Genomic DNA, 26,198 nt, shown 5'->3' on the forward strand with positions numbered 1-26,198 from the left:
GCAGAAATAGGTATAAAAAAAAGAGATAGGATACAGAATGACAAAAGGTCTAGCTATAAGTCTTGGATGTAAGTCAAGTTATAAGTCTTAGTAATAAGTTGCTAGCTGTAATATATTTTTGTTGCTATAGTGCCAACATGGATTAATTGAATTGCATATCACATTCATGTAGCTGGGCATAAAACTATTATAATGTAAACTTAACAATAATTAGCTATGGCTGGCGTAAATAAATACATAAATGACTCTTAGTTGTAGGTCGCTAGTTATAAATCTTAGCTGGAAGTCACTAGTAATAAATCTCAGCTGTAAGTTATTACATAGTTATAAGTCTGAGTGATAAAATATAGGTTAAATAAATTAAGTTGTAAACATCCCTTAAAGTGATTTTCCCTATGAAGCCGCAGTCTGGGGAAACACATCAGACACAGAACTTATTATTTATCATCATACTGATAAAAAAGATGGTGCAAATAATATTGTTGTATTTTCCAGAAATGAATGTGGGGGGGGGTGTCAATCTTCCAACCCCCCCCCCCCCCCCCCCCTAAATAAATACACCAAAGAGACTAAAACCAGACATCTTAAAGAAAATAATGTGTAGATAAATAAAGACTACAACATAATCTATCAATAAATCACATAAATGAGTAATGAGGTGAAATGATGAAACCTAACTTATTGCAAATTCAAACCCTTCAAAGATTTCCCTTTTGAGAATATATTCATTCACACATTCAGTTAGAATGTGAATGTTAGCTATGCACGCACATTTCAAATAAAAATAATTATTTGGATAAAATAACACTTTGGTTACTCAGCCGGATATTTAATTTAAAGTCCTATATAAGTGTTATCAACTTTTTATCAGGCTTCAGGCATTATGTATGGTTCCCACAAATGGCTATTATATAAAAAGTTAGAATTTAAGGTGTAGATGGACATTTTCGCCAAAGTTTGTACATTGCGTATTTTAATAATAATATTTTGGAAATTTATTTTAATTGCCTCTTCCAAATTAGAACTGATTTGTCAGAATTCAGACTATCCTGCAATTTTTCACAGGTAAGGGACCGTTCCCACTTCCATTTTCAAATCGGAGGAGGGGCCCGTTTTAAAATCAGATGCCCTACGGCCCTGTTCACACCTCCGTTTTAAAATCTGATCCTACTCTACGAAAACAAATAATTGCGCAATGGAAGACGATGAAGCTCTTGTTGTCATGTGGTACTTACGAGTATTAAAAAGAAAGAAAAAAGTGAAAAGAAAATTTTGGGCACACCCAATCATAAGCTTGAAGATTTTCTGTAGGAACTTTCCAAGTGTTAATTGATGAGTTGAGAAGTGATGAACTAAAGTTCTTTAACGCAGCACAATTCTTTTTTCGACCAATGGGATTAAATATTCGATATTTATTTCCTTATCCATTTATTATAGTTTTTTTTTTTTTTTTTTTTTTTTTTTTTTTTATAGTCGGAGGCGGTTTACTTACGTTCCCCGCGAGCACTTAGGCCATAGGCCCATTGTACTATCTCCCATTTTACCTCATTCCCTTGCCAGTAACCCGGTCCCTTTTATGAAGTTCACCAGGGCTGTCATTGGATATGTGGCGATGTCTTCTGGTTCCACACTGTGTCTTCCCAGGTATCTGAGCCTTATTCCCAGCAGAGCGGGGCATTGGCACCATAGGTGAATTGGAGTCTCTTCCTCCTCTTCACATTTCCTACAGATGTTGGTGTTTTCCACTCCCAACAGTTGCATGTGTCTCCTGAGATGGCAGTGTCCCGTTAATAGTCCTACCAGTTCCCTCAGTGAGTTTCTGTCCATATCGAGTAGTTGCCTGGTTCGGTTAGGGTCCGGTCCGTTTATGAGTACTTTAGATTGCCTCATTCCGGGTGCCTTCTTCCATTCCTTCCAGTGTTGGGATTTGACCCACCTCTTGATATGTAGTTTGGTGTGGCAAGCTGCTACTCCTACGGCCGGCTCAGATCCCACAAGTGGTGCTTTCGCCCCTTTCCTTGCTAGTTCATCAGCCCGCTCGTTGCTCTCAATACCTTTATGTCCTGGTACCCAGAGCAGGGTTACTTTATTGATGGTCGCCAGTTCTATTAGGATAGTCCTGCATTCCATCACCAGTCTGGAGTCGCATCGGTTACTTTCCAGTGCCATTAAGGCCGCCTGGCTATCAGAACATATGTTTATGTTCTTATTTCTGTACCCGATACTCATATTCTCCTGTGCGCAGACTAAGATGGCTTTCATCTCAGCTTGAAACACAGTGCAGTGCATTCCTAGAGGTATACTGAGTTCCCTCTTAGATCCCTGTAGACAGACCCCGGCCCCTGTTCCTTCCTCCATCTTGGACCCGTCTGTGAACCAGATTAGTTCCTGTTTGGAGTTTGGACCTGGGACCGTGTCCCATTCCTCCCTTGTGGGGTACGTCACTTTAAACAGCTGTCCGAAGAAGTATTCGGCTTGTTTGCCGTCCTGCTTCATCCCAGCCGTCGGACTAATTGCCCTCAGTCTTATTCCTATCTCCGTGTGACTGTTTCTGGGCAACTCTCCTCTCCATTGGCCATTGCAATGTAACCTGTAGGCTGCCGCCATCGCCGCCCCCTCTATTTCTATGTTTAGTGGGGGTAGGTTCAGCAGCACTCCCATGGCTAGTATTGGAGTGGTTCTCATGGCTCCTGTGATGCTTCTGCATGCAAGTCCCTGTATGTGATTGAGTGTGACCATCACTGTTTTCAGTGTTGTTCTCCTCCACCAGACCAGGGCTGCGTGCATGATCCTTGGTTTTACAACGGCTGTGTAAAGCCATTGCATCATTTTAGGTTTGAGACCCCACGTTCTGCCGCAGATTCGCCTAGTTGCCCACATCAGAGCACAGGCCTTTCTGCCTACAGTTTCCACCTGGTTTTTCCAGCTCAGTTTGGCATCTATGATGACTCCGAGGTACTTAACCGTGTCAGAGGGTTCTAATTCCTTTCCATAGAAGGTTGGATTGCTCCATCCTTCTAGTTTCCTTTTACGCGTAAAGATTACTAGTTCTGTCTTGTCTGGGTTGACTGACAGTCCTGTTTCTTCACACCATTCTTCCACTGTTGCTAGTGTTGACTGTATAAGGCCTCGGGTTGTGTCTGCATCCCAACACCTTATTATGGTTGCAATGTCATCCGCATACCCTTGCGTATATAGGCCCCTGTTGTTGAGTTTCCGGATGAGGTTGTCCACCACCAGGCTCCACAGCAAGGGTGATAAGACCCCTCCCTGTGGACACCCTCGTGTCACCAGCACTTTGATGCTTACCTCACCCCTTGTCACCGTAAGTATCCGGCCTGAGAGCATGTTCCTCAGCCACCTTCTGGTGGTTTTGTCGAGTCCATGTCTTTCTGCCGCTTCATCAATGGATTTAATAGTGGTGCAGTTAAATGCTCCCTCTATATCCAGGAATAGCCCTACCGCCAGTTCCCCAGTCGCTTGTGCCTGCTCCAGTTTGTACACCAACCTGTGCAGTGCCGCGTCGACTGACTTACCTGCTTGGTAAGCAAACTGTAACTCGTGGAGGGGCTTCTCTTTCAGTGCCCCGTCCCTTATGTGCCTGTCCATTAGCCTCTCCATTGTCTTCAGAAGAAATGAGGTGAGGCTAATTGGGCGGAATGCACCTGGTTGGTCGTAGTCAGCTCTCCCCGGTTTGGGTATGAACACTACCCTTGTCTTCCGCCATGGTATGGGGATGTATCCGAGGGCACAGCATGCCCTCAGGATCTTCGTCACCGGAAGTAGGATTGTATCTAGGCCCCTCTGTAGAAGTGCCGGAAAGATTCCATCCTCTCCTGCGCTTTTAAAAGGGTCAAACCCTCTGATTGCCCATTTAACTCTGGAGGGAGTAACTATTTTAGCCGCAGTGTCCCAGTCCTTACCTTCCCGTGTAACTCGGGCTGGTGGTGGACCGGTATCATCTGCTTCTAACTTTTTGTAGCCGGGAAAATGTTTCCCCAGCAGTACCTCCAACTCCTCCTCCCAACTGTTGGTATATCCTCCATCAGCTTTTTTGAATGGGCCTTTTGCTGCCCCTGGGTCTTTTGCAAGAATTTTTTGGATTCTTGCAGTCTGTGGGATGGTTTCCACCTCCCCACAGTATTTCTCCCAGGAGCATGTTTTGGCTTTCTGGATTGCCACCTTGTACTCTTTCTGGTATTGCTTGTGGGCATCCCAGTTTCCTGACTTTTTGGCCTTGTTGAAAGCTTGCCTTACTATTTTCCGTAGCTCCTGCAGTCTTCTGCTCCACCACGGTGTTTTGTCCCTGGTACTTGTCTTCAGAGGGCAGCTATTTTCGTATGCCCTTATCATTGAGTCCCTCAGTACTTCTACTGCGTCCTCAATTTCTTCGGGGCAGCCGTATTTAGCTGGGAATCTTGTCATTCCTATATTTAGTTCCTCCGAGTATCTAGTCCAGTCAGTTGCTTTTGGGTTCCTATATGTATCGGTCCCCGTTTTGCTTGTTTCTCCCTCTAGTTTAAATTGTATGTGTCGGTGGTCCGACAGGGATGGTTCGTCCGATACTCTCCATCCTGAGACTCTTAATGTTCCTAGGGTGAGGTCTATCACCTCCTGTCTGTTACTTATAACGAAGGTGGGTTCCCTACCTCTATTAAGAATCTCAAGGTTCACTGTCATCAGGTATTCCAGGAGGTCCTGTCCTCGTTTGTTGATGTCCGTACTCCCCCACACAGTGTGGTGCGAGTTAGCATCTGCTCCGAGTATCAGTTCCCTACCCTTCTCCCTGCAGTCTTGGACGAGTCTCGTTATTTCCCTTGAGGGTGGTGGTTCCACAGAGTCATAGGGCATGTATGCTGATGCCACAACTACTTCCCTGCTTCTTTGGTCCAGCGTGACCTGTAGCTTCACAGCCACTAAGTCCCTACTGCAGTGTTCGGGTAGCAGTGTGCCAGGTATCCCTCTGATGAGAATACAGGCCCTGGGTCTGTCCCCCGACTCGTTATAATAGATTAGACCTTGGTTCATGTTTAGTCCTCTGACCTTCCCCCTATAAGTCCAGGGTTCTTGGATCAGCGCGACGTCCACACTGTCCCGAGTGACTCTACTGCTAAGCACTGCAGTCGCTGCCGGACTGCGGTGCAAGTTTATTTGAATGAACTGTAAGTTTTTAGCCATTACTGCCTAATCCTTAAGTCATTCCTCCTATTTACGCTCCTCGGTGTTAGGAGAGCGCACCGTGAAAGTGGCCTTCCTTATCCCGACATGCGCCGTCATCCCCATCTCCCTCAGCACCTTCACACTTTCCTCGTCCACACTCATGATCAGGCGATACATGTTCTTATCCCTGATCGAGTCGTGGACGATCCATTTTTTTGTGTGTAGCCGGGGAGTCTGGTTCTCCAGCAGTTGTAGCAACCTCTCGGTGCTTACTGCTCCATTTTCGGGGATCACTGCCATAACCTTTACGTACTTTGGCAGTTCCTGCAACCCCACCACCTCCAGGTCGCAGCCCTGCCATTTCCGTATGGTCGGCACCATCTCCCTCAGCCATGTCTCTGACTCCTTGTCGGAGCAGGTCATTTTCAGGACGCCCCTCTGAGTGAAGCATTCGTCGAATCTGGGTTTGAACTGCCCCTTTGGGATGCTCAAAATCAGATCCGCGGCCGCCTCACTCACGAGGGCCTCCTGCTCTTTTGTAAATTCTTCCTCTCTGTTCCTATGTACAACAGCCACTCGAATTTTATTTCCAGCGGCTTCCGCATAGGTAGCAGAGGTGAGAATTCCTCGGGGCTTTTTCCTGGAATTTCCCGGTGAAAGCCCCAAGGGTTTAGGTTCTGGTGAGGTTCTTCTCCTCTTCCCAGCCTTCTTTTCCCCGGGCGTTCCAGGTTGCTCCCGGTTACCTTCTGCGGTCCCCGTTAGCTTCCGGTCTGTCCCTGGTTCCGGCCTTCGAGGTCCCTGGTTGTCCCCAGCGGACTTTTACAGTCCCTGGTTGTTCCCGGTTTCCTTCCTGCCGCCCCTGCTTCTCTCTTTTGAGTTTTCTCCTCGCAGCCCCACTGAGTTTCTTACTGATGTGAATTTTTTTCACATCGTCTGACAGGGACTTTACCTTGTCTTCCTCAGCGGTGGTTGTTGGAGTGAGTCTCTTCTTTAAGTCCCCCCCTCTCCGCTGGTTCCCCGAGGGCCCCAGTTGGAGTCGGGGGTTCTTAAAGAAGTTATTTTCCAGGTCCCCTGATGGTCCCTGCATTTCCACGTCTGGATCCCCTGGGGGATCCCGCCGTGTTGCGTCCGTCGGAGGTCCTTCTTTATGGTTCCCAGAGGGCCCCTCAAGGGAAGAGTCCACCAGGGTGGTCCCATCTCTCCTCTCCACTTCCTCTTGGTTCCTCAAAGGCCCCAAGAGGGATGAGTCCACCGAGGCGGCCTCAACTCCTCCTTCCACTCCCCCTAGGTTCCTTAAAGGTCCCTCGTCAGTGTTGTTTTGGTTTTTGTTTTTACAGTCCATATTTGGTCCCACGAGTATCTAGGGAAATAAAAGGTCCACCCCAGCAGAGCCCCGAATGCTGGGGTAAGGTCTGTATACTCCGAGATGCGACCTTGTGTCTCGGAGGAACCGTTCGTGACACTGTTCCCCAGTGTCATTCAGCCCTGAGCACGGTATCTCACACCTTATTATAGTTTTAATTTATAACAAAATAACCAAATACAACGATGCAGCGTGGCTGCTTCCCTGCGACTTGGAGCGGGCGGGGAAGGGTTGGGGTGTGGCGGGGGCTCTACCGGAACGACTAGGCGACAAGTGTGAAGCTCCATACAAAACTATGAGCGAGCGAGGTCCGATACGATTTGAAAACGGACGCGCTGCGCTGGCGATCCATCCGAAAAAAATTGCCGGATCCGTTTTAAAATCGTGTCAGACAGGTGTAAACAGCTCCATCCACTACAGCCGCTAGGGCATCCGTTTTTAAAACGGGACCCGCCTCCGATTTAAAAACGGAAGTGGGAACGGGCCCTAAGTAATATTATGAATTATATTTTTTTTTTGATTATCTGTGATAGTTTCCCTTGATTAACTTTTTTTCTTTACTATAAAATTATTTACAAAATAAATAAAATCACATTTGTGCTTGAAATCGAGCGTTTCGTGACAATATTAGGCATACCAAGAATATACACATTTTTGACTTGTAGCTTCCTCTTAAAAAAGATTATACGGGTAGGTACTTGTTCACTTGTATGAATTTTTCAATCAACAATCATTTGCTTGAGCTCACAAAAAAATTAAATTAAACAATTTACTTCTTCTCATCGAGGCATATACACATTTTAGTTGAATAGGTATAACCCAAATAAGATGTTTTTTCCAAAAAAAGGAAAGATTTACTCAAATATGTAAAACATAATGATTTAATATTTATATATAATTACTTATATATATATATATATTATGTCAAATACGAATGTGACTGAAGCAAAGAGTGTGTGCAGAGACAGAGTTGTGTGGCGGCTTATACTTTCTGCTTACTCTTACGGCAACGGCGTGATGGTTAGTTAGTTAAATTATTGACATACCTATATTTATATAGTTAGTTAAAGTATTGACATACCTATATTTATATAGTTAGTTAAAGTATTGACATACCTATATTTATATAGTTAGTTAAAGTATTGACATACCTATATTTATGTAGTTAAAGTATTGACATACCTATATTTATATAGTTAGTTAAAGTATTGACATACCTATATGTATGTAGTTAAAGTATTGACTTACCTGTATTTATATAGTTAGTTAAAGTATTGAAATACCTATATTTATATAGTTAGTTAAAGTATTGACATACCTATATTTATATAGTTAGTTAAAGTATTGACATACCTATATTTATATAGTTAGTTAAAGTATTGACATACCTATATTTTCCAAATCGTTGAATCTGAAAGTCTTCCAGCGTGATTGCAGTTGGCAAGACTTTGATCACAATGCCCAGAGTGTTTGACGCCGCTTCCAGAATCTTGTTTTTAATTTCATTATGGTTAGTGGCCGCGAACAGATGCAGCCGGCTAAAGCCTCCGCAGGCTATCACGAAACCCCCGGGGTAGTCCTGCACGCTGATGATGCCCTCAATCTCGGAGTAGCAGTAGCTGGCCAGCGGGGTGTTGGTGACGGGGTCCAGCTGGTCCAGGGAGCAAGGGGTCACTTCCAAAACCACCGGAAGACGGGTGTCGCTCCAGTGGTGTTTGTAGGACTCGTAGCGCTAAACAAAATATCATACAACTAATTATATGTATAAAAACTCATAGGCATTATAATACAAATGTTATTATAGGTAACATTATTGTATTATGTACTTTTTGACCTGTTGTAGTAACGTATAATACTTTAAAGAAAAATAAATAAAAAGTTGATTTATGGATATTCAATAAAATTAATAATAATGTGTCCATAGAGGTAAAACAATTTTTTTCCCTAAAGTAATGCATTTGTTTTTTATGTAGACAAGAATCTGCTCTAGGAGATGCTGTTAACTGAGCATTGGTTTAATATATGTATAAAGAAAACAAAGATTTGATTTTAATCTCCTTTGTTCAAATCAGCACTCAATCAACTTGATTAGTATGTCAGAATTTGAAAATACATACCTCTATTTTGGCACTTTAACGTGTTTGCGCAAATATGTTAAAGTTTCACTTACATAGGCTTCCTTGGGTTTCTCCGCAAACATGTGTCTGTATTTGAATGCCTCCGTCAACACCAAGTTCTTGTGTTCCGAAGAGAACTTCATGGTATCTACCTTCCGGTCCTTGCGCATGATGAGCGAGAACTCGTTGGTGGTGGAGGCATTCTGCTTCCCGGAGGAAGTGAGGGTGATGATGTCGGAGTAAGGCCATCTGTTGGTCACCTCCAACTTATCTGGGTTGTAGGTTGTAATCCCCTGGGTCCCGATCGAAAATATCCTCTTGTACTTTCCCTTCCATGAGTGTTTAGTGACCAAGAAACATGCGATGTCATGGTTATCCTTTATGGGAATCATTTTAACATGGCCTAAAAACAAACAAAAATAAAATCTAATTAACAAAAAAAAATAACACCATCCAAATATCCAAATTGATGACGTGTTCCTTTTAGACTATTCGAACAGACGGTAAATCAATTATCATATTCGTTAAAACATCTACACTCAACGGGAATCAAATATCACTGCTATCATTGTTGCGGGACACTATCTAATAAACAACTGGAGATTATCCCGTATTTTCAGTCATCAGACGGACTAAATACAGTTCAACCGGTGCTCGGTATTCTTTGGGGGAAATAAAACGCAAAAAGAGGTTTACCGCTTTAGTATTATCCGTAAGATGAAAGTTAAACAAAAAAATTAAAAGCACACCCGAATATGACATTCGACTACCGCAAATCCAAATCAGCAGTTTGACATTTGACAACTAGGAAAGCGAAAGCTGATTGGAATTTTTGTGATTGGCAGCACTGCCACTGCTGCCAAACAACTAATGACGAGTGGCTAGAACTCATCAAGTTTAAATACGCCTTTCCCCACCTCTGCCTTTCATATATAATAAAAAATATAAATAATTTTAAGAAAATTTTTATCTTCATATGGCCAAGATCACGCTAAATGGGTGAATGCCAAATTAAAAATATATATATATATACGATAATACATCTAAAGAGTTTACCATCAAATTTATGTAAAAAAGTAAGGGAAAACTATTACTGACTTGAGTGGTTTGTTTATGTTACTGACTATTTTCCCCCGATCGAAAAACGTAATGCTTCTTGGATGGTTTGTAGCGGTTTGTAGTAGGTAGCTGTCATTTTGTAAACCTTTCATAAGTTTTCGCCGCGCTGACGTTTCTCACGATTCGTGCGCCACGTTTTGTGCAATATTGCCGAAGTGTGCCTGCCAGTGCATTTTCTGAAATAAAATCAACATGGTTTTGGATCTGGAACTGTTCCGAGAGGACAAGGGGGCTAACACCGACAAAGTTAAAGAAAATCAGAAAAAGCGATTCAAAGATATCGCCTTAGTAGATACCGTCATCTCGAAAGACTCTCTTTGGAGACAGTTGAGACATAAAGCCGATAACTGGAATAAGTTTAAAAATGTATGCAGCAAGGAGATTGGAGAGAAGATGAAGAAGAAGGAGGCACAGGGAGACGAGGCCCAAGTTGTCCCAGAAACTATTACTAAAGATTTGGAGAATGTCAGCGCAGATGATTTGAAAGTTTTGACCATTAACCAAATCAAAAAGGTAACGGAAAGTTCTATAACATTCTGATTTTTACTCGTTTGTACTGATTTACAACTTTTCGTAACTTTTAAGTCACATGTTACCTATAAAGATAGTAAAAGGCAATATATAATCTATGCATTACCCGTTATTGATTGATATTGCATCAGATAAAGTTTAAACTAACCTATGTTATTTGTAGATGTGCTTCATAAATAAATCTGAATACACCTAATTCTGCTTTTACACGGGGAATTATTTCGTCAGAATACTACTGTGTCACTGATACAGTACAAAATTTATAGGAAAATGAGATATAGGTTCCATTGAATGAAAATACCCCAGGATATCATAAAAGTATTATTTTTTATTCTTACATAATTATTAGGTACTGAATACACAGGGGTGGGAAAAAACTAGGAATCTAATAAGAATGGACAGAGTGTAAAAAGATAATTGGTAACTTTTCCTTACTCTGTTTACTTCTAAATACGCACAAATCATAACACTTATTAACAACTAATAACACAAGAAACAACTATTTAGTTGCATTTTTTCAATCAAAATTCAAAAATTTTTGCTGCTGTGTTGGATTTTGTTAGTATGAAGTAGTTTGCTGAAAGGTTCTACTTCAATCTAAATACGCACAAATTATTTAAATAACTTGGAACTAACTAAGAACTTATGACATATTTTGTGATTGTTTTTCCATCTCCCCTGATTAAATCAGAAGTTTCTTGTACTAATTAAGTCGAAACAAAGTGTTGAAGCACGCAATGAAATCGCTGTTGTTGCTTCAATAATTTGGGTCTTTACGTGACCTAACCTAACCTCCGGTCCATTCTTTCCCTCAATGTGCTTCAATTTTTTCTGGACTGGAAGGAGCATTTTCAGACTAATTTGTTCGTTTTTGGGAACAGCTCATATGGTCTCATAGAAATTATGGTGAGAAATATGATACAAGTTGTGTTAGAAGGAGAAAGCACCACACTTTATATTCAAATCTAGAAGTTAACCACAGAAGAATTAAAATGAACACCTCCATGAAACCAAAGGTTCTAACTGCAATTTGAGAAATATTTATGAAACTTTCTGAATTTTTTATTGAGTAATTGTTTTTATATGAAATGACAAAAGTGAGATTATAGTAATGTTTATACATGATACATTTGAGATGAAAAACGTGTGAGATGATCCATATTTTATACTTTTTCTTTGCATTTAAAATTTAAATATTTAAAAAAATTATATATATTTTTAATTTTTTTTTATAGTGAATACCTCACAAAAGTCCCAACTGCTCCCGTCTGGAGCCAGTGAGACTATGGCATCCCCAATTGGGGGATGTTGTGAGGCTGAAGGTAAGTGGGGAAGGGAAAGAGGAAGGTGGGGAAGTATCTGGCTATTCAGATCTAGTCACTAAACACGGCTAAAGCCATTTGGAGCAACGTTTCAATTCTGAATGGTGGTCTTACACCAGGGCGATACTGGTAGTATCTTCCACTCTGGAACGTGCCGCAAATATACTATATATTATTTTAATTAATTAATTGTGAAATAACACAAATTAATCAAATAAAATTTATTTGCGCACGCCGGGTTCGAACCCGCGACCTTCGGAATGGCAGTCCAATGCGTTACCACTGGACTATGCCGGCCGTCAAATGTTTATTTCTAATAATTAAGTGTATTTCATCGCCTTTCAAAAATAGTTTTTAGTTTTCGGATGCATTCAGAAATATTCCATTTATTTTAATTTTATTGCAAATCGGAAATACTCACACAATTTGACAGTATATGCCAGAGGCCAGAGGGGTTATATAATAAATATATTTTCAGGTGCGTGCCTTGGTAGATGCAGCAATTATCCAAAACGAACAGGACCTGTTAACAGCGGAAAAGACCCGAAATAATGCTCTCCGTGAAGTGGGCAACCATCTGCACGAGAGTGTGCCGGTTTCTGACAATGAAGATGAGAACAGGGTGGAAAGGACATTCGGAGACTGCGATTTCAAGAAGAAATATTCCCACGTTGACTTGATTCACATGATCGATGGTAAATAAGTTTATCTAAATATTTTGACTGCCTGATGCAATAAATGCACAGCGCAGGCCTGTGAAAAGTAATTAAAAAAAAAAAAAAAAGTAAAAAAAATATTTTTTTTTTTAAATTGCGCGACCGAGAATCGAACATCGCTCAATGATTTTGGAAGGCAACTAAGCTGATCATTACACCACCTACTATTTTGAGAATGATGGCATTATCTATCTATATCGATATATATTTGACGGCCGGCGTGGTCTAGTGGTATACGCTTTTGACTACAGATCCGAAGGTCGCGGGTTCGAACCCGGCGTGCGCAAATAAATTTTATTTGATTAATTTGTGTTATTTCACAATTAATAATTTAAAATAATATATAGTATATTTGCGGCACGTTCCAGAGTGGAAGATACTCTCAGTATCGCCCTGGTGTAAGACCACCATTCAGAATTGAAACGTTGCTTGATATGGCTTTAGCCGTGTTTGGTGACCAGATCTGAATAGCCAGGTACTTCCCCACCTTCCTCTTCCCCATCTCCCTCCCATCCCCAATACCCTCAGCCTCACAACATACCCCAATTGGGGATGCCATAGTCTCACTCGCTCCAGACGGGAGCAGTTGGGACTCTTGTGCGGTATTACTGTAAAAAAAAAAAAAAAAAAAAAAAAAAATATATAAAAAATGTAAATGTTTGTTTGCTCAAAATCTTCAATCTCCAAAAGTTCTTCACCCATTGCTTTGAAATTTTGGACTCAACGTTGCATTCGAATACGCGTGTGTTTTTATTATCCTATATTATATAGATGTCGCCTGTGCCAGGTAAAAACATGCTTTTTGTGAAAACAGCGCCATCTGTTGGACGTAAAAGCAACAACTAGCTTTTCTGGGGAAACCACATATGGGTAGATGATATACTATTTTTATAAATATTTGAACACCTTATCTGGTAAAACGGTACACTTTACAAAAACATCATTTTGCAGAAAACAAGTAAGTTATTATGATAATTGAATCAGCTATCGAGCTTCGAAAACTTAGCAATGGCCATCAAGTATATAATAATAAAACAAGGAGAGTATTAAATAAATGTATATATTTATATACTATCTGTTGTGCTATTTATTTTGTCAAAATATAAGTTAGAGTTCCTTTTTGTTATTCGTTACAAGAAAATCTTTGAACATACATTTTTTTTCAAGTTTGTAAGTTTTCACCAAGAATGATTTATTTGTCAGTCGTAAATAAGAACTTGCCAAAGGACAATTATGCTAATAGTAATCCACAATGTATGTAGTTCTAATACCAACCCTGACTGTGTTTGGTAAAGAAAGGATAAAAGTTGACTGAATGTTTAAGAATTGAGATCTTTGGTGTGGTAAAACTGTGCTATCGAGTTATGAATGATATATGAAAATAATGCAAGGCTGATTAAAGGCGCAATGGACGGTATTTCAATGAAAGATGCTCTGAAAAGAACTAGAGTCATTACAATCGGGAAACACGCCAAACGCGAGCCCAACATCTGTACGCTGTTGACATTATTTTTCACAAGAGGGTTTTTTCTACGACTCGTTCTTGTGTTCAATAGCTCGGCTGTGGAACTATGATTGGCCGGCCGGTGTGCAAGACTCATGTTCATTCCTTCTTCTTCCCAAATGACCCTCCACACAGCATCTCCAGAGACGACATAGGCCCTGAGGCAAATTATTTGCCTCAGGGCCTCCTGCGAGGAGTTAATGTATAAAAAAATTCTTTAAAAAGTATTATGGCCCGAAATGATCATGTGATTCATACACTTTTATCGGGTAATTCCAAGAATCAGACTAAAAGATGAGATCCTAAAATGAATATGGATGAAGCAAGAAGTATGTTCTAGTACAGAGCTGTGTGGAATTCCATCCTTTCTATCTATGTACATATTAACTTTTAGCATTATTTGATTTTACCTTTTCAAAAGAGTTTTTGTCAATTATCACCGCCCAATGTCAGTTAAATAAATATCAGCTTAGAATTACACAATTGTTTAAATTTGTTGTATTTACTCAACTGTTTGTCATTGATTTGATATGTTAAATGTGATTACTAAATAAAAACGGTAGAACTGTAAAATCCATCTGGTGAGCCTCTATGCGTGTAAAAATTTAATTTAAAGACTTGTAATACTTACAAATTTGCCGTGTCCTTGATGAGCTGAGCACAGAAGTTATAGCACCACACATTTCTTTTCCGATTTATATGCTTCACTTTTCTATGTCTGTGTAACTTTTAGTTCACAACTGTCAGTTTTTTCCTCATTGTAATCTGTCTAGAACAAACTTCTTTCACTGTTGTTGACGTATTGAAATAAGCATTGGTGACTCACATTAGTGATGGAAATAATTGAATCATTTCAACACTGAAGCGATTTGAAATTGTGACGTTTCTTTTTTTAATATGATGTTGACTAACATTCCAACCAATAGGCGAATTGGATGAAAAGACCACACTCTATCCTGGCATAAAATCATTTATTTGTTCTCATGCTTTCTTGGTTATTATCCCAAACTCTCGATTCAACTTGTGCTATATCATCTTAGCATACTAGTGATGTAACGGACCTCTGTTTCCGGGCACAAATGCGGAAGTGCCTTCCACTTCTGCAAAATTACAACAGAAGTTTAACGGAACTTTCTAGAATGAGTTCCTTAGCGACAGTGGCAGGTGGGGAGCGTGTTGCGGGACAACCAGCATGCGCAGCCAGCGCCTTGCGTGATTTGTTTTTGAATTATGTGATAATTAAGTAACATCTCTATTGAAATAACTCTTCGTATGTTTTTTTTCGCTTGCCACTAATTGCAATTTTTTTTGATAAATTAAAATAAGTTACCGTTGTTAAATTTTAAATATTGAAATTATAATACATATTGTCTGAAAACTCGTAGTACAATAGGAAACCTGGTAATACCAGCTGTTTGATGTATTTTAAAATGGTTCGAAGCATAACTCTTTTCCAAAAAATTTTTTAACCCTTTAGTTGTATACGCACTTCATTCGACGAAAGTGTTCAAATGTTCAATAAGGAATTTTTTTTTCTACCCATCCTAGTTGAATTTCTAATACCTAGTTAGACATCGGCTTCTGCATCTGTAAAAAAAAAATCCCTTTCCGCTTCCGTTATAACACGTTACATCTCTAGAATATACCGAATTCTTACATCATTATATATTTCATATATAATTCTCCTGACAATCCTTTCTTAGTCCATCCGCTGTGCAGATGTCCTTTACTTAATTAACTCTTACATTATTCAACATCACTGCCAAACTCCGTTGTGCTTGTCGTACTTCCGTTGTCAATTTCTTATTGAAGACTACTGCATCCAGTTCTCCAATATTTTCATTTAAATGACAACCGCTTAAAATGTTCAAAGCTTATTAATGTTCATTAGTAACCGAATGGTCCAAAGCTATGGGTTCAATACTCTGTTGGCTAAGTCCGTCATCATTGCACAAGCAACATTTTACTATTACATATAACGATAAAAGTAGGAGGAATTCAAATACAGGTTATTCGTTACCTGCGAATGTTTGTCTCATTGTTTAATTTTAACCGATTTGTGCATCGTTGCATATTTTCACTTATCTCTTAAAAATGATTGAATGATTGCGGGAAGCGATGAACTTGTGCCATATTTAAAAAATGTTTCTGATTTTCATGATTATTTGTTGTTTTTCCAAGGTATGGACGGAGAGCGTGGAGCCGTCGTGTCCGGAGGTCGGGGATATTACCTCAAGGGGGCGGCCGTGTTCCTGGAGCATGCACTCATCCAGCATTCCCTGCGTTCCTTGCACGAGAAGGACTACACCCCTCTCTACACTCCGTTCTTCATGAGGAAAGAGGTACAGACTTTTTAATTTGGCTTGGACTTGTACTCAGAATGTCAGAATACCATCATTTTGGCAACAGTTGTAGAGGCAGGAAGCCCAGTTAGTCCCAGACAATGTTGGGGAAAGCGATTCCAGACACTGCGAGGAGAGGATAGACCAGCAATAGATGGAGGCCTTCGAAGTACCCGAAGACAGGGAAATCTGGAGGCACCTTTTTGTAGTGACGGGTCCCCGACTCGAATAGGACAAGGTGAAGAAAATGATGATAATACTGTTTGGACCACTTGGGAGTAAAATTCTCACATTCTGCATCAATCTTAATATGCACAGTTTATTGAAATAACTCTTCATTTATTTACTAGGAAAGATGCAAAAAATGCATTAAAGTTTTAATTTAATTAGAATTAATACCTACACCCAAACAATAATTCCCATAGTTAATAATAACCTATTTTATAGTTAATACGAAATAGGTTCTTCGTTGTATAATTTTGCATGTATTTTAATCTTAATTTTAATATTTTTATTTCTATTTTCCAAATATCTTATTTGTCAATCAGTTTTATCTTTATTTTTATTTCTAATATGGTTTCTATAATTCATTTTTTAAATTTTTGTTTTACAATAACAATTTCCTTTTCCCTTATGTTTTATTATTGTTATTCTTACATAAATCATGTCTGACTACCATAATACGGGCATGAGCCTAGTATGGTAGTTGAGAAAATCACCAAAATAGTTTTTTTTTTTTTTTAATTTATAAAATAAAAAGTTAATTTGTTAGTAAGTTTGGATTTATTTTAAAAAAAAAAATATTATAAAAGATATAATAATGTAAAAAATAAACAAAAACCTATTTTGTATTAAATATATGTAATATAAACTAGGTTCTTAGGTTGGGTTTTGAATTATTTTTATTGGAAAACAAAAAAAAAAATTAGCTGGGTTAGTAAAGACCTCAATATAGTCCTCAACCCCTGGTTATGTAGATTGTCATACTAGTTGTATCAGGAATACCAATTCCAAGTTGTATCAAGAATACCAATTCCAAGTTGTATCAGGAATATCAATTCCAAATTGTATCAGAAATACCAATTCCATGTTGTATCAGGTATACCAATTCCATGTTGTATCAGGAATACCAATTCCATGTTGTATCAGGTAAACCAATTCCATGTTGTATCAGGAATACCAATTCCAAGTTGTATCAGGAATACCAATTCCATGTTGAATCAGGAATACCAATTCCATGTTGTATCAGGAATACCAATTCCATGTTGTATCAGGTATACCAATTCCATGTTGTATCAGGAATACCAATTCCAAGTTGTATCAGGAATACCAATTCCATGTTGAATCAGGTATACCAATTCCAAGTTGTATCAGGAATACCAATTCCATGTTGAATCAGGTATACCAATTCCATGTTGTATCAGGAATACCAATTCCAAGTTGTATCAGGAATACCAATTCCATGTTGTATCAGGAATACCAATTCCAAGTTGTATCAGGAATACCAATTCCATGTTGTATCAGGAATACCAATTCCAAGTTGTATCAGGAATACCAATTCCATGTTGTATCAGGAATACCAATTCCAAGTTGTATCAGGAATACCAATTCCATGTTGAATCAGGTATATACATACCAATTCCATGTTGTATCAGGAATACCAATTCCAAGTTGTATCAGGAATACCAATGTCACATTATACTAACCCAATTTAACATGGCATCAACTCTAATAACAAATTCCGCTTATACATATATTTTTACCTAATATGAATTTAGATGCATGTTTTTTCATTTCCCCCGACTTTCTTGTGCTAATTAAGTTGAAACGGCATGTTATTATTTCAATAATTTGTGCATATTAAAATTGAAGTGGAATTTAACTCAGTTTGGGAGTATTTGAGGTTAACTTCCCTATTCCTATGCACACACATGCAATGCCAAATACTGATAAACAATATTACCTATGCAGCTGTGAACAATAGGTAATAAGTTTATATGATTACACAAACGACCTCGAAAAAGATGTTAATGTTAGATTGGTTTTTATTAGGAATTGTTTGGTTTCATGTATTTTACTGTGTTAACACAGAGATGGTTGATATTCCTGTTCTAGTTACTTTGTTCCGTTGACTTTGCTGTCACCGGTACCGCCAATATTCCAACCAATTCCTTTGTAATGACATCCGATGGAATATCAGGTTGATGAATTTTATTTGTGTTTATAATATTACAGCATAGGTTATACATATTATATTTCCTTGGTTGTAAAAGTACCGTCGATACATTTTGTATGAAATGCCAAAAATCTTGTAAACTCACTGTAGATTTCAAAGAATACGCCGTGTTTGTCATCTACAATATTTAGGTATGCAGCAGGTTGCTCTTCCCGTGGGTAAATTCTGATACAGATTTGAATGACTCGCCTGACAATACAACAAGTTGTGGCGAAGTCCCCGAATCCGGCACAAATAGGTTGATTTATGCCAGAATTTCACTGTTCAATATGTCGCTGTTGTAATAAAAAAAATCAACAAAGCAAAATATCCATGCCTTTATAAAAATATATTATTATTTTGACTAGTAATGTAAAAAAAGGTAGGGTTGCTAAAATACGAAAAATGCACTCCAGGAATAAAAATCAAAAATAATTCCTCAAAGTCCTAGAAATGCAACGTGTATTTTTTCAATAAAAATAAATTCTGTAATTAATGGTGGTATGTTTTTTTTGTAGATTATGCAAGAAGTAGCCCAGCTGTCACAGTTTGATGAGGAGCTCTACAAGGTGGTGGGCAAGGGAGCTGATAAAGTCGACGAGAGCGGGAATGTGGAGGAGAAATATCTGATTGCAACCTCAGAACAGCCAATTGCTGCCTATCACAGAGACGAGTGGCTTCCTGAGGCTTCTCTACCCATTAGGTTTGTGACTTCAAACATGACAACTTAATCATATTGATGACAATTGTTGGAATGGTTGAACATTGCTATGACCAACCAGCATAATTTCATGACTATAATCTTCAATATCAATTCAATAATATGTAATTGCAATGTTCAATCATTACGGTGTTCAATCATTACGGTGTTCAATCATTACGGTGTTCAATCATTACGGTGTTCAATCATTACAATGTAAACACTGTTGAATCATTGCAATGTTCAATAATTACAATATGTAATGAATGTTTGAAACCACAGTTTTTGAGCATTACAATGTTCAATCGCTGCATTGTTTGAAACAACTGTGTTGAATCATTGCAATATTCAATGAATACAAATTTCAATAATTGCAATGTTGAATCATTGCCATGTTCAATATTTACAATATTCAATCACTACACTCTTTGAAACCACAGTTTTTGAGCATTACCATATTCAATTGCTGCATTGTTTGAAACCACTGTGTTGAATCATTGCAATGTTCAATCATTGCAAGGTTCAATAAATGCAATGCTCAATCGTTACAATATTCAATCACTGAACTATTAAACCACAGTGTTTGATCATTGCAATGTTCATTCATTAAAATGGTTGATCATTACGATACTCTACTAATGATGTTCGAAAATATATGATCATTCATTACATTCAGTACATTCATTCATCATTACAATGTTATTTCACATTTCGAGTACATATATTATTTTTTTTATAGATAAACTATAGCGGATTACGAATAACCTGACAATATTTAAATTCCTTCGCCTCAACAACTCATTTCAGTATTTGAGTACCTCATACAAACTCATTCTGATATCGTTTCCTACTCAACACTACTTTGAACGACAACCAATATAATTTATAAAGTTTTAAATTTCACTTATTATTAAGTTTGACTTAATAATTTTTAGTCTAGAGTTAATCACTTTATAGATAATATTATGCAATGCAATTATTGCATTTTTTTAAAAACTTAAGGCCACTGAAAAAGATGTTAACGTATTTACGAGGGAATAAAAGCAATAACGGATGAATAATACGACCCCAGTGTCACTGCCAACTCACTGAAAAACCATTTATCTATGGTTTGACCACATTTAAATAATTAATCTGTTATTGTTGTACACAATATGTATGTATGTGTATTTATGTTTAACATGCATTTAATGTTATGTTAATATATTCTTATCTGTGAGTTGTATTAGTGCCTCGTGCACAATTAAAATGTACTGAATGGATTGCATTGATTTAAATCTTTATGAAAACTACAAAAATCTATGTCATGCAAATGTGTTATTCGTCTTATGCTATTATTTCTTGTGAATGATTTTATTTTATTATTTAAACAGTATTTTGTCTTCAATATCACGAAGAACGAAATACATACACCAGGAACTACCATACAATTTCTAATTGCAATGAAAATAATATTTAGTTAAGGACTTTTTCATTCTATCCCTAAATTCTTATTACTCTTGTAAGTAGCCATTTTTGCTGTAGAGAACTCTTCTTCTTGCATATGGTGGCTCTGACAGTTCTGTGAGCCAGTCCAGGGTCAAGCGTCACCCTGTGAACCTCACCAGTTTCACCATGGAACGAATGCAGCGGGCATTTGTTGACCACTTGTTCGGTGGTCTGCATCGCACTGCATTCACATATCGCTGTTAACTGTTTCTTAATGTAGATAATTTATTATGTAACTATGAAAACTCAAAAGCAAGTTTACAACCCCTTTTCAAAAGCTTGCATTCATAATTCATAATTCATCCGGTTCCCCCACTTACAAAAATTTATGACAAAATTGCACTCCTACAAATACATAAAGATTTCTTTAATAAAAATAATTTACCACAATTGAATATTAGCAAAAGAATAATATCTGTTGGAGGACTAACCGTGCCACTAGCACGAACCACAACAGCACAGCATAACTATATATTCAAGGGTGTAAAATTATTTAATAAATTACCCCTTGATATACGATCGGAAGAAAACTTCGAAAAATATAAAAAAAAAATTAAATTAAAATACTCTTGTACCACCTCATAACTTTACTTATTGTTTAGAAATATGTTTTTGCCTTTTAAATTCTTTGAATCATTTATTAACTAACCTATATTTTTATTACTTTTATTGTTATTTTTTGTTTTATTACTAATATTTTTTGTTTAATTTAAACAAATGTTAAAATATTTTTGTTGTCCTCTCCTAAACACAAGCAGCTGCTTTATTAGGAGAGTGATTGAAATATTGGTGTTTATATTGTTAAAAAATTGTAACCTTGTTTATATGTTTCAATAAAAAAAAAATAAAAAAAAAATCCATACCAATAAAATTGCAAGCTTTCATAATCCATACCAATAAAATCGCAAGCATTCTTTTTTCTTTTGGGGTAAAATGATATTCTATACTCTTCATCGATTTTATATTTGAAGTCCATTGAACATTTCTCTATTGAAATTATAGGATGCATAAAAACTGTAAATTTGAACAAATATCTTTGTTATTTTCCAGGTATGCCGGCATATCAACCTGCTTCAGGCAAGAGGTGGGCTCTCACGGCCGCGACACCCGAGGAATCTTCCGCGTCCACCAGTTCGAGAAGGTGGAGCAGTTCTGCCTCACCTCCCCGCACGACAACAAATCCTGGGAGATGATGGACGAGATGATCAACAACTCAGAGATGTTCTGCCAGTCCCTGGGACTCCCGTACCGCGTGGTCAACATTGTGTCGGGAGCTCTGAACCACGCCGCTTCCAAGAAGCTAGATCTGGAAGCCTGGTTCCCTGGCTCATCAGCTTTCAGGGAATTGGTGTCGTGCAGCAACTGTTTGGACTACCAAGCCAGGAGATTGTTGGTCAGGTACGGAAAAGCAATTCTGCCTAGATTATTAATCCATCTATCAATGTAAAGAAATGCTTTGTTCTTTGTGCGTTACGTTCAAATTACTACAATTCACTGGCTAAAGCACACCTAAAAGTTGCATGATAAGCCTATTTAAAGCAGTCAATACTTTAGATCAGTTGAAAAAATCAAAGCATGGTCCAGATACTGTGAAAAAAAAAATAAACAGACCTCTAAAAATAAAGTAACAGTTCAGGAACTTTAAGTTTAGGAAACAATATAAACTTAGTTAAAATAGATATTTTATAACAATATAATCAGTTTAAAAAAGTAATAACAACACTAAAATAATAATAATAATAACAAATAAAAATAATTACAATACGTCACTAAAAGTTGCCCAAAAGATAAACATGTTTTTCTCAAGCGCATAAGCTCGTCAGAACAGTGAAAACAGTGTGCCCACCCTATCAACATGGTCATCCCGCGACAGTACTGACCGAAGACTGAGTTGGCTAAGAAGCACAAGTGCGTACAAGAACTGGATGAAAAGGACAGCGATATTTTATTTTCGCAGGCACTTCTGCAGCATAGGTTATCTTTCTAGGTTAAATCAACCTTGTGTTTTTTTTAGTTTCTTTAACGGTTTCGGCTTAAGTTCGGTTACTAATCCAAAAATTGATAATTATAAAACTTCGGTTGTGAAAATCCCAAATAATATCCCCTCCACAAACACTCTTTGCTGGCTACACGTTCCTTCACCATTTGCCTCCATTTCTCCGTCTTTTGTACTGTTCCAATACCCTTTCACCCAGTCTATTCACCTCATCATTATTAATAATAAAATCTTTTTTTTATGCGCTCTATTTGACTGTCTAGTTCAGAGGTTCCCAAAGTGGTCTATATGGACCCCCAGGGGTCGATATCGGCTTGCTGGGGGTCTAAGTCAGCGAGAAAAAAAATTGGGGGTCCATGAGATTCAAATGGGGGTACATACGAGCGGACCCCCATTTACCTCAAGTCAACATTTAGAAGTTTGAGGACATTTTGACTGTGGAAATGGAATGTTGTAGAATCGGATGTCATATGACAAGAAGAACTGATCGGAATAAGCGCTAGCAAAGAACTTAAGGGGCAATTCTGTAGGGCCAGCTACAGAAAGAAATTCCCGTTTCTTATCCTGCCCCATTTTCATTTGGTGTAATACCTCACAAAGGTGCCCCTGTCTGCACAATGCAAAAACAAAGGAACTATATCGCCACCCGGTTGTAGGGCAGGCAAGGGAATGGAATGTTTTTACTAAAAAAATAAATGATTATCATATGGTACGTTAATAGTTTTAGGAAAATTCAATATTCGGCAGGCTACGGAAAAAATATCTGGCAAGTGGTCTACGGGGCAAAAAAGTTTGGGAACCTCTGGTCTAGTTAAAGAATTATTTTGTGAATCGGAATCCCAAACTTAGTTACAATAATGTTGGCTATTTTTTCAGGTACGGTCAAACTAAAAAGATGAATGCCACAACAGAGTTTGTGCACATGCTCAACGCCACCATGTGCGCAACCACCAGAGTCATCTGCGCAATTCTAGAAGTTCATCAAACTGAAGAGGGCATTAAGGTAAACATTTTTATCAATCGAATTCACGGTCTAGGTTGTTAAATTTGTGAACCTAACATCTTGTATGTCTTATTCAAAACATATCTGTGGGGTTTTGCTTGTATTTATGGCATGACATGCATACATTTTCTTTTTTTGCACAAAAGGCACTGGGTAAGCGGAGGGGGTAGCGAATGAGCAAAGGAAGGAGTGTAAGGATAATATATGACACAAATGTGAAAGGTAGCAGAGGTCGGGGATGCCCGAGGAAGACATTTCACGATCAAGTGAATCAGATACTTGAGTCAGGCCATGTCAAGAGTCAGAATAATAAAAGAGTATCTATGAATGTGAATGAGGCAAGGAGTGTGATAAGACCGAGTTGTTTGGCGGTCCGTCCTCTTTGCCTACTCCTGCGGAAAAAGGCGTGATGACTAGTTAGTTAGTTACTGGTTAAGTCATCTATAACTCACTATTAAAAATCTAATAATCTATTTTCTTGGGTGTTTGGTATTTTTAAATATAAATTTATTTGAATTTACTTTGGTTTTCGTCAATAAGTGAATGAAATGAAATTTTCGAATGAATGAAAGCAAACCTTGGAAGTGGAAATTAACCCACTTCCTGATATCCGATCGAGCTGAAATTCGGCAGACAGACTTATTGTCGATGACAATGCATTCTATCAATTTTTTGTGGCAATCACATACACGCATATGAACATAGACTGCCTTTATATAAGTAAGTTTTTTCCCATAAGTCGCTCACGTAAGTGGACTTATGGCAAAATGGAAACGAAATTGTAAGTCTCTTACTGTAATTCATAGCAAATTACAGAATTCATAAGTGGCGTAGGTTTTTGACACGTCTAATTGCGTCCTCGCGAACTTCCAGCCTGCTCACAGCTTATGAAATCAGTTTGATAAGTTGAGACACTTACCGTAAGAAATGGTACCTAAACGCGCCAATGCACGAGATGTCAAAAATTAAAAGACAGGTTTTCGTAGGATTTTATTCCTACAAAAACTAGTATTGTTTATTATGTGAACTAAAATCTGATTAGAATAAGTTGATAAGTACATTATTAATTCAGGCAGACTAAATTCAGACAACATCTGCCACTGAATAATCTCAAAACCCTTTACATAAACATGAGTGGAATCTATCTATGAAGACGTGGACTCACTTCAGCTATTTATTTTTTATCTAAACACCACACAAGAATCCCCACTGCCTGAAGCCAGTAGGACTATGGCATCCTCAATTGGGTTATGTTTTGATGCTGATGAGAGTGGGAGAAGGATATGGGAAGACCACAGAAACGTAATTTATTTATTGTTAATGTCACAATCTTGTTTTCCAGGTGCCAGAGGTATTAAAACAATGGATGCCTGAGAAGTACAAGGAAATCATCCCGTTTGTTAAACCAGCGCCCATCGATGTGGAAGCCACCTCCAAGAAGACCAAGAAGAACAAGGAGGGCATGCAGAAGAAAGAGGCGGGAGGAGCATAATAATTTCTGTCCAAATAATTGACACAATTCATTGATCTGCTCATCAATAATGCACAATGCGTATTGGCCTTATTAAAACAAAAAACTCTTCACTATTGGCTATCAACTTAATTACTACCTTCATTCATACCCTCCACCAAGTCTCCTAGTGTTAAGCAAAGAGGTATCATAACGATGCTGGAAAGGATAAATGGCTAAAGCACTCCATACAGCTTTGGCGCTTTAATTTATCCCATCCATCGTCAATAATATTTCTTAATTTGTTTGAAGGTGGATAATAATGTAATCTTATTTATTATTTAATAAAATGCATTTTCTCTGCATTGAAGACACTTTTTATTGTGAAGTATTTAATATTACATTACAAACTATTTATTACATAGCCCTCATAAAATTAAACTGATTATTGTTGCATTTCCAGTGGTGATTTTATATTTTTTTAAAGATGAAAAGCGTACTGCGATAGCTTCCAAGATTGTAATGATTGTAACCTACTGCTTTAATTTAAAATAAACAAAGTAAAAAATGTAATTTTGAATTTATTTCTCCTTGTGTGTTATCTTATCTTGATCAATTGTTTTACTGATGAAGACCCGAGCAAGATTTAATTCTATGTAAAGAACAAACAACACTACGTGATTCATCCTTTCTAGACAATGACGTTACAATATATATAGACGCACTATAGAAGTGGTTAAGTGTGTCAAAAGTGGCAAGAAAAAAGCATGTCAATTGTAGTGCTTTGTAGTTTTAGTACATACTAAACTATCACGCGCCGCGAAAGGTTGCGTCCTACCTCTAAGTAAATTGCCTTAAAAAGTGTCAAAATGCCCTCGTGTGTAATAAGAAAGTATTTTAATTACCCGGCAAACAATAACATTTCAATTGTAAATTACTTATTATTATTGTAAATAATACAATTTGAGAAAATGCAAGGTCGACTAGTATAGGTCTGGATGTGCAATTGCCAAATCACGACGTCGGTGCGGTTGCATAGTAAATTTAATTGTTTTAAATATACACTCTACTTACATGCTTGTGGTAAATGGTACACATCGGCAGTAACAATGAGTATCAACAATCGTCACTGTTTGCTAACTGCTCTATTATGGCACAGCACTGACTTGATC

The 26,198-nt window shown here is 38.0% G+C and overlaps 2 protein-coding genes across 2 annotated transcripts in view; one reads left to right on the plus strand and one right to left on the minus strand.

Annotated features, from left to right (window-relative positions):
- The window catches only part of Rme-8 (receptor mediated endocytosis 8), a 90,251-nt gene extending 75,227 nt beyond the window's left edge, over positions 1-15,024 (minus strand). The window contains exons 1-3 of the mRNA XM_089639073.1: positions 14,464-15,024; positions 8,694-9,043; positions 7,912-8,255 (exon numbers count right to left, since the gene is read on the minus strand). Of these exons, the coding sequence (XP_089495199.1) occupies positions 7,912-8,255; positions 8,694-9,043; positions 14,464-14,515 (746 nt within the window). The 5' untranslated portion in view covers positions 14,516-15,024. The remainder of the gene's footprint in view (positions 1-7,911; positions 8,256-8,693; positions 9,044-14,463) is intronic.
- SerRS (Seryl-tRNA synthetase) lies at positions 9,829-25,599 on the plus strand. The gene is made up of 7 exons (XM_089639072.1): positions 9,829-10,272; positions 12,091-12,307; positions 16,014-16,174; positions 18,908-19,092; positions 21,628-21,975; positions 23,450-23,576; positions 24,919-25,599. Exons 1-7 carry the CDS (start codon positions 9,952-9,954, stop codon positions 25,066-25,068), a joined length of 1,509 nt encoding a protein of 502 aa, XP_089495198.1. The 5' UTR covers positions 9,829-9,951; the 3' UTR covers positions 25,069-25,599.
- Positions 25,600-26,198: the final 599 nt, after the last annotated feature.

Source organism: Hesperophylax consimilis, chromosome 13 (genome assembly GCF_061612785.1).
Source record: "Hesperophylax consimilis isolate HC1 chromosome 13, BYU_Hcon_1.0, whole genome shotgun sequence".
Lineage (NCBI taxonomy): Eukaryota > Metazoa > Arthropoda > Insecta > Trichoptera > Limnephilidae > Hesperophylax > Hesperophylax consimilis.

Coding starts and splice junctions, on each gene's coding strand:
- SerRS (XM_089639072.1), top strand. CDS start 9,952: ATGGTTTTGGATCTGGAACTGTTCCGAGAGGACAAGGGGGCTAACACC. Junction 16,175..18,907: donor CGTTCTTCATGAGGAAAGAG/GTACAGACTTTT, acceptor TTTTTTTTGTAG/ATTATGCAAGAAGTAGCCCA. Junction 21,976..23,449: donor GCCAGGAGATTGTTGGTCAG/GTACGGAAAAGC, acceptor CTATTTTTTCAG/GTACGGTCAAACTAAAAAGA.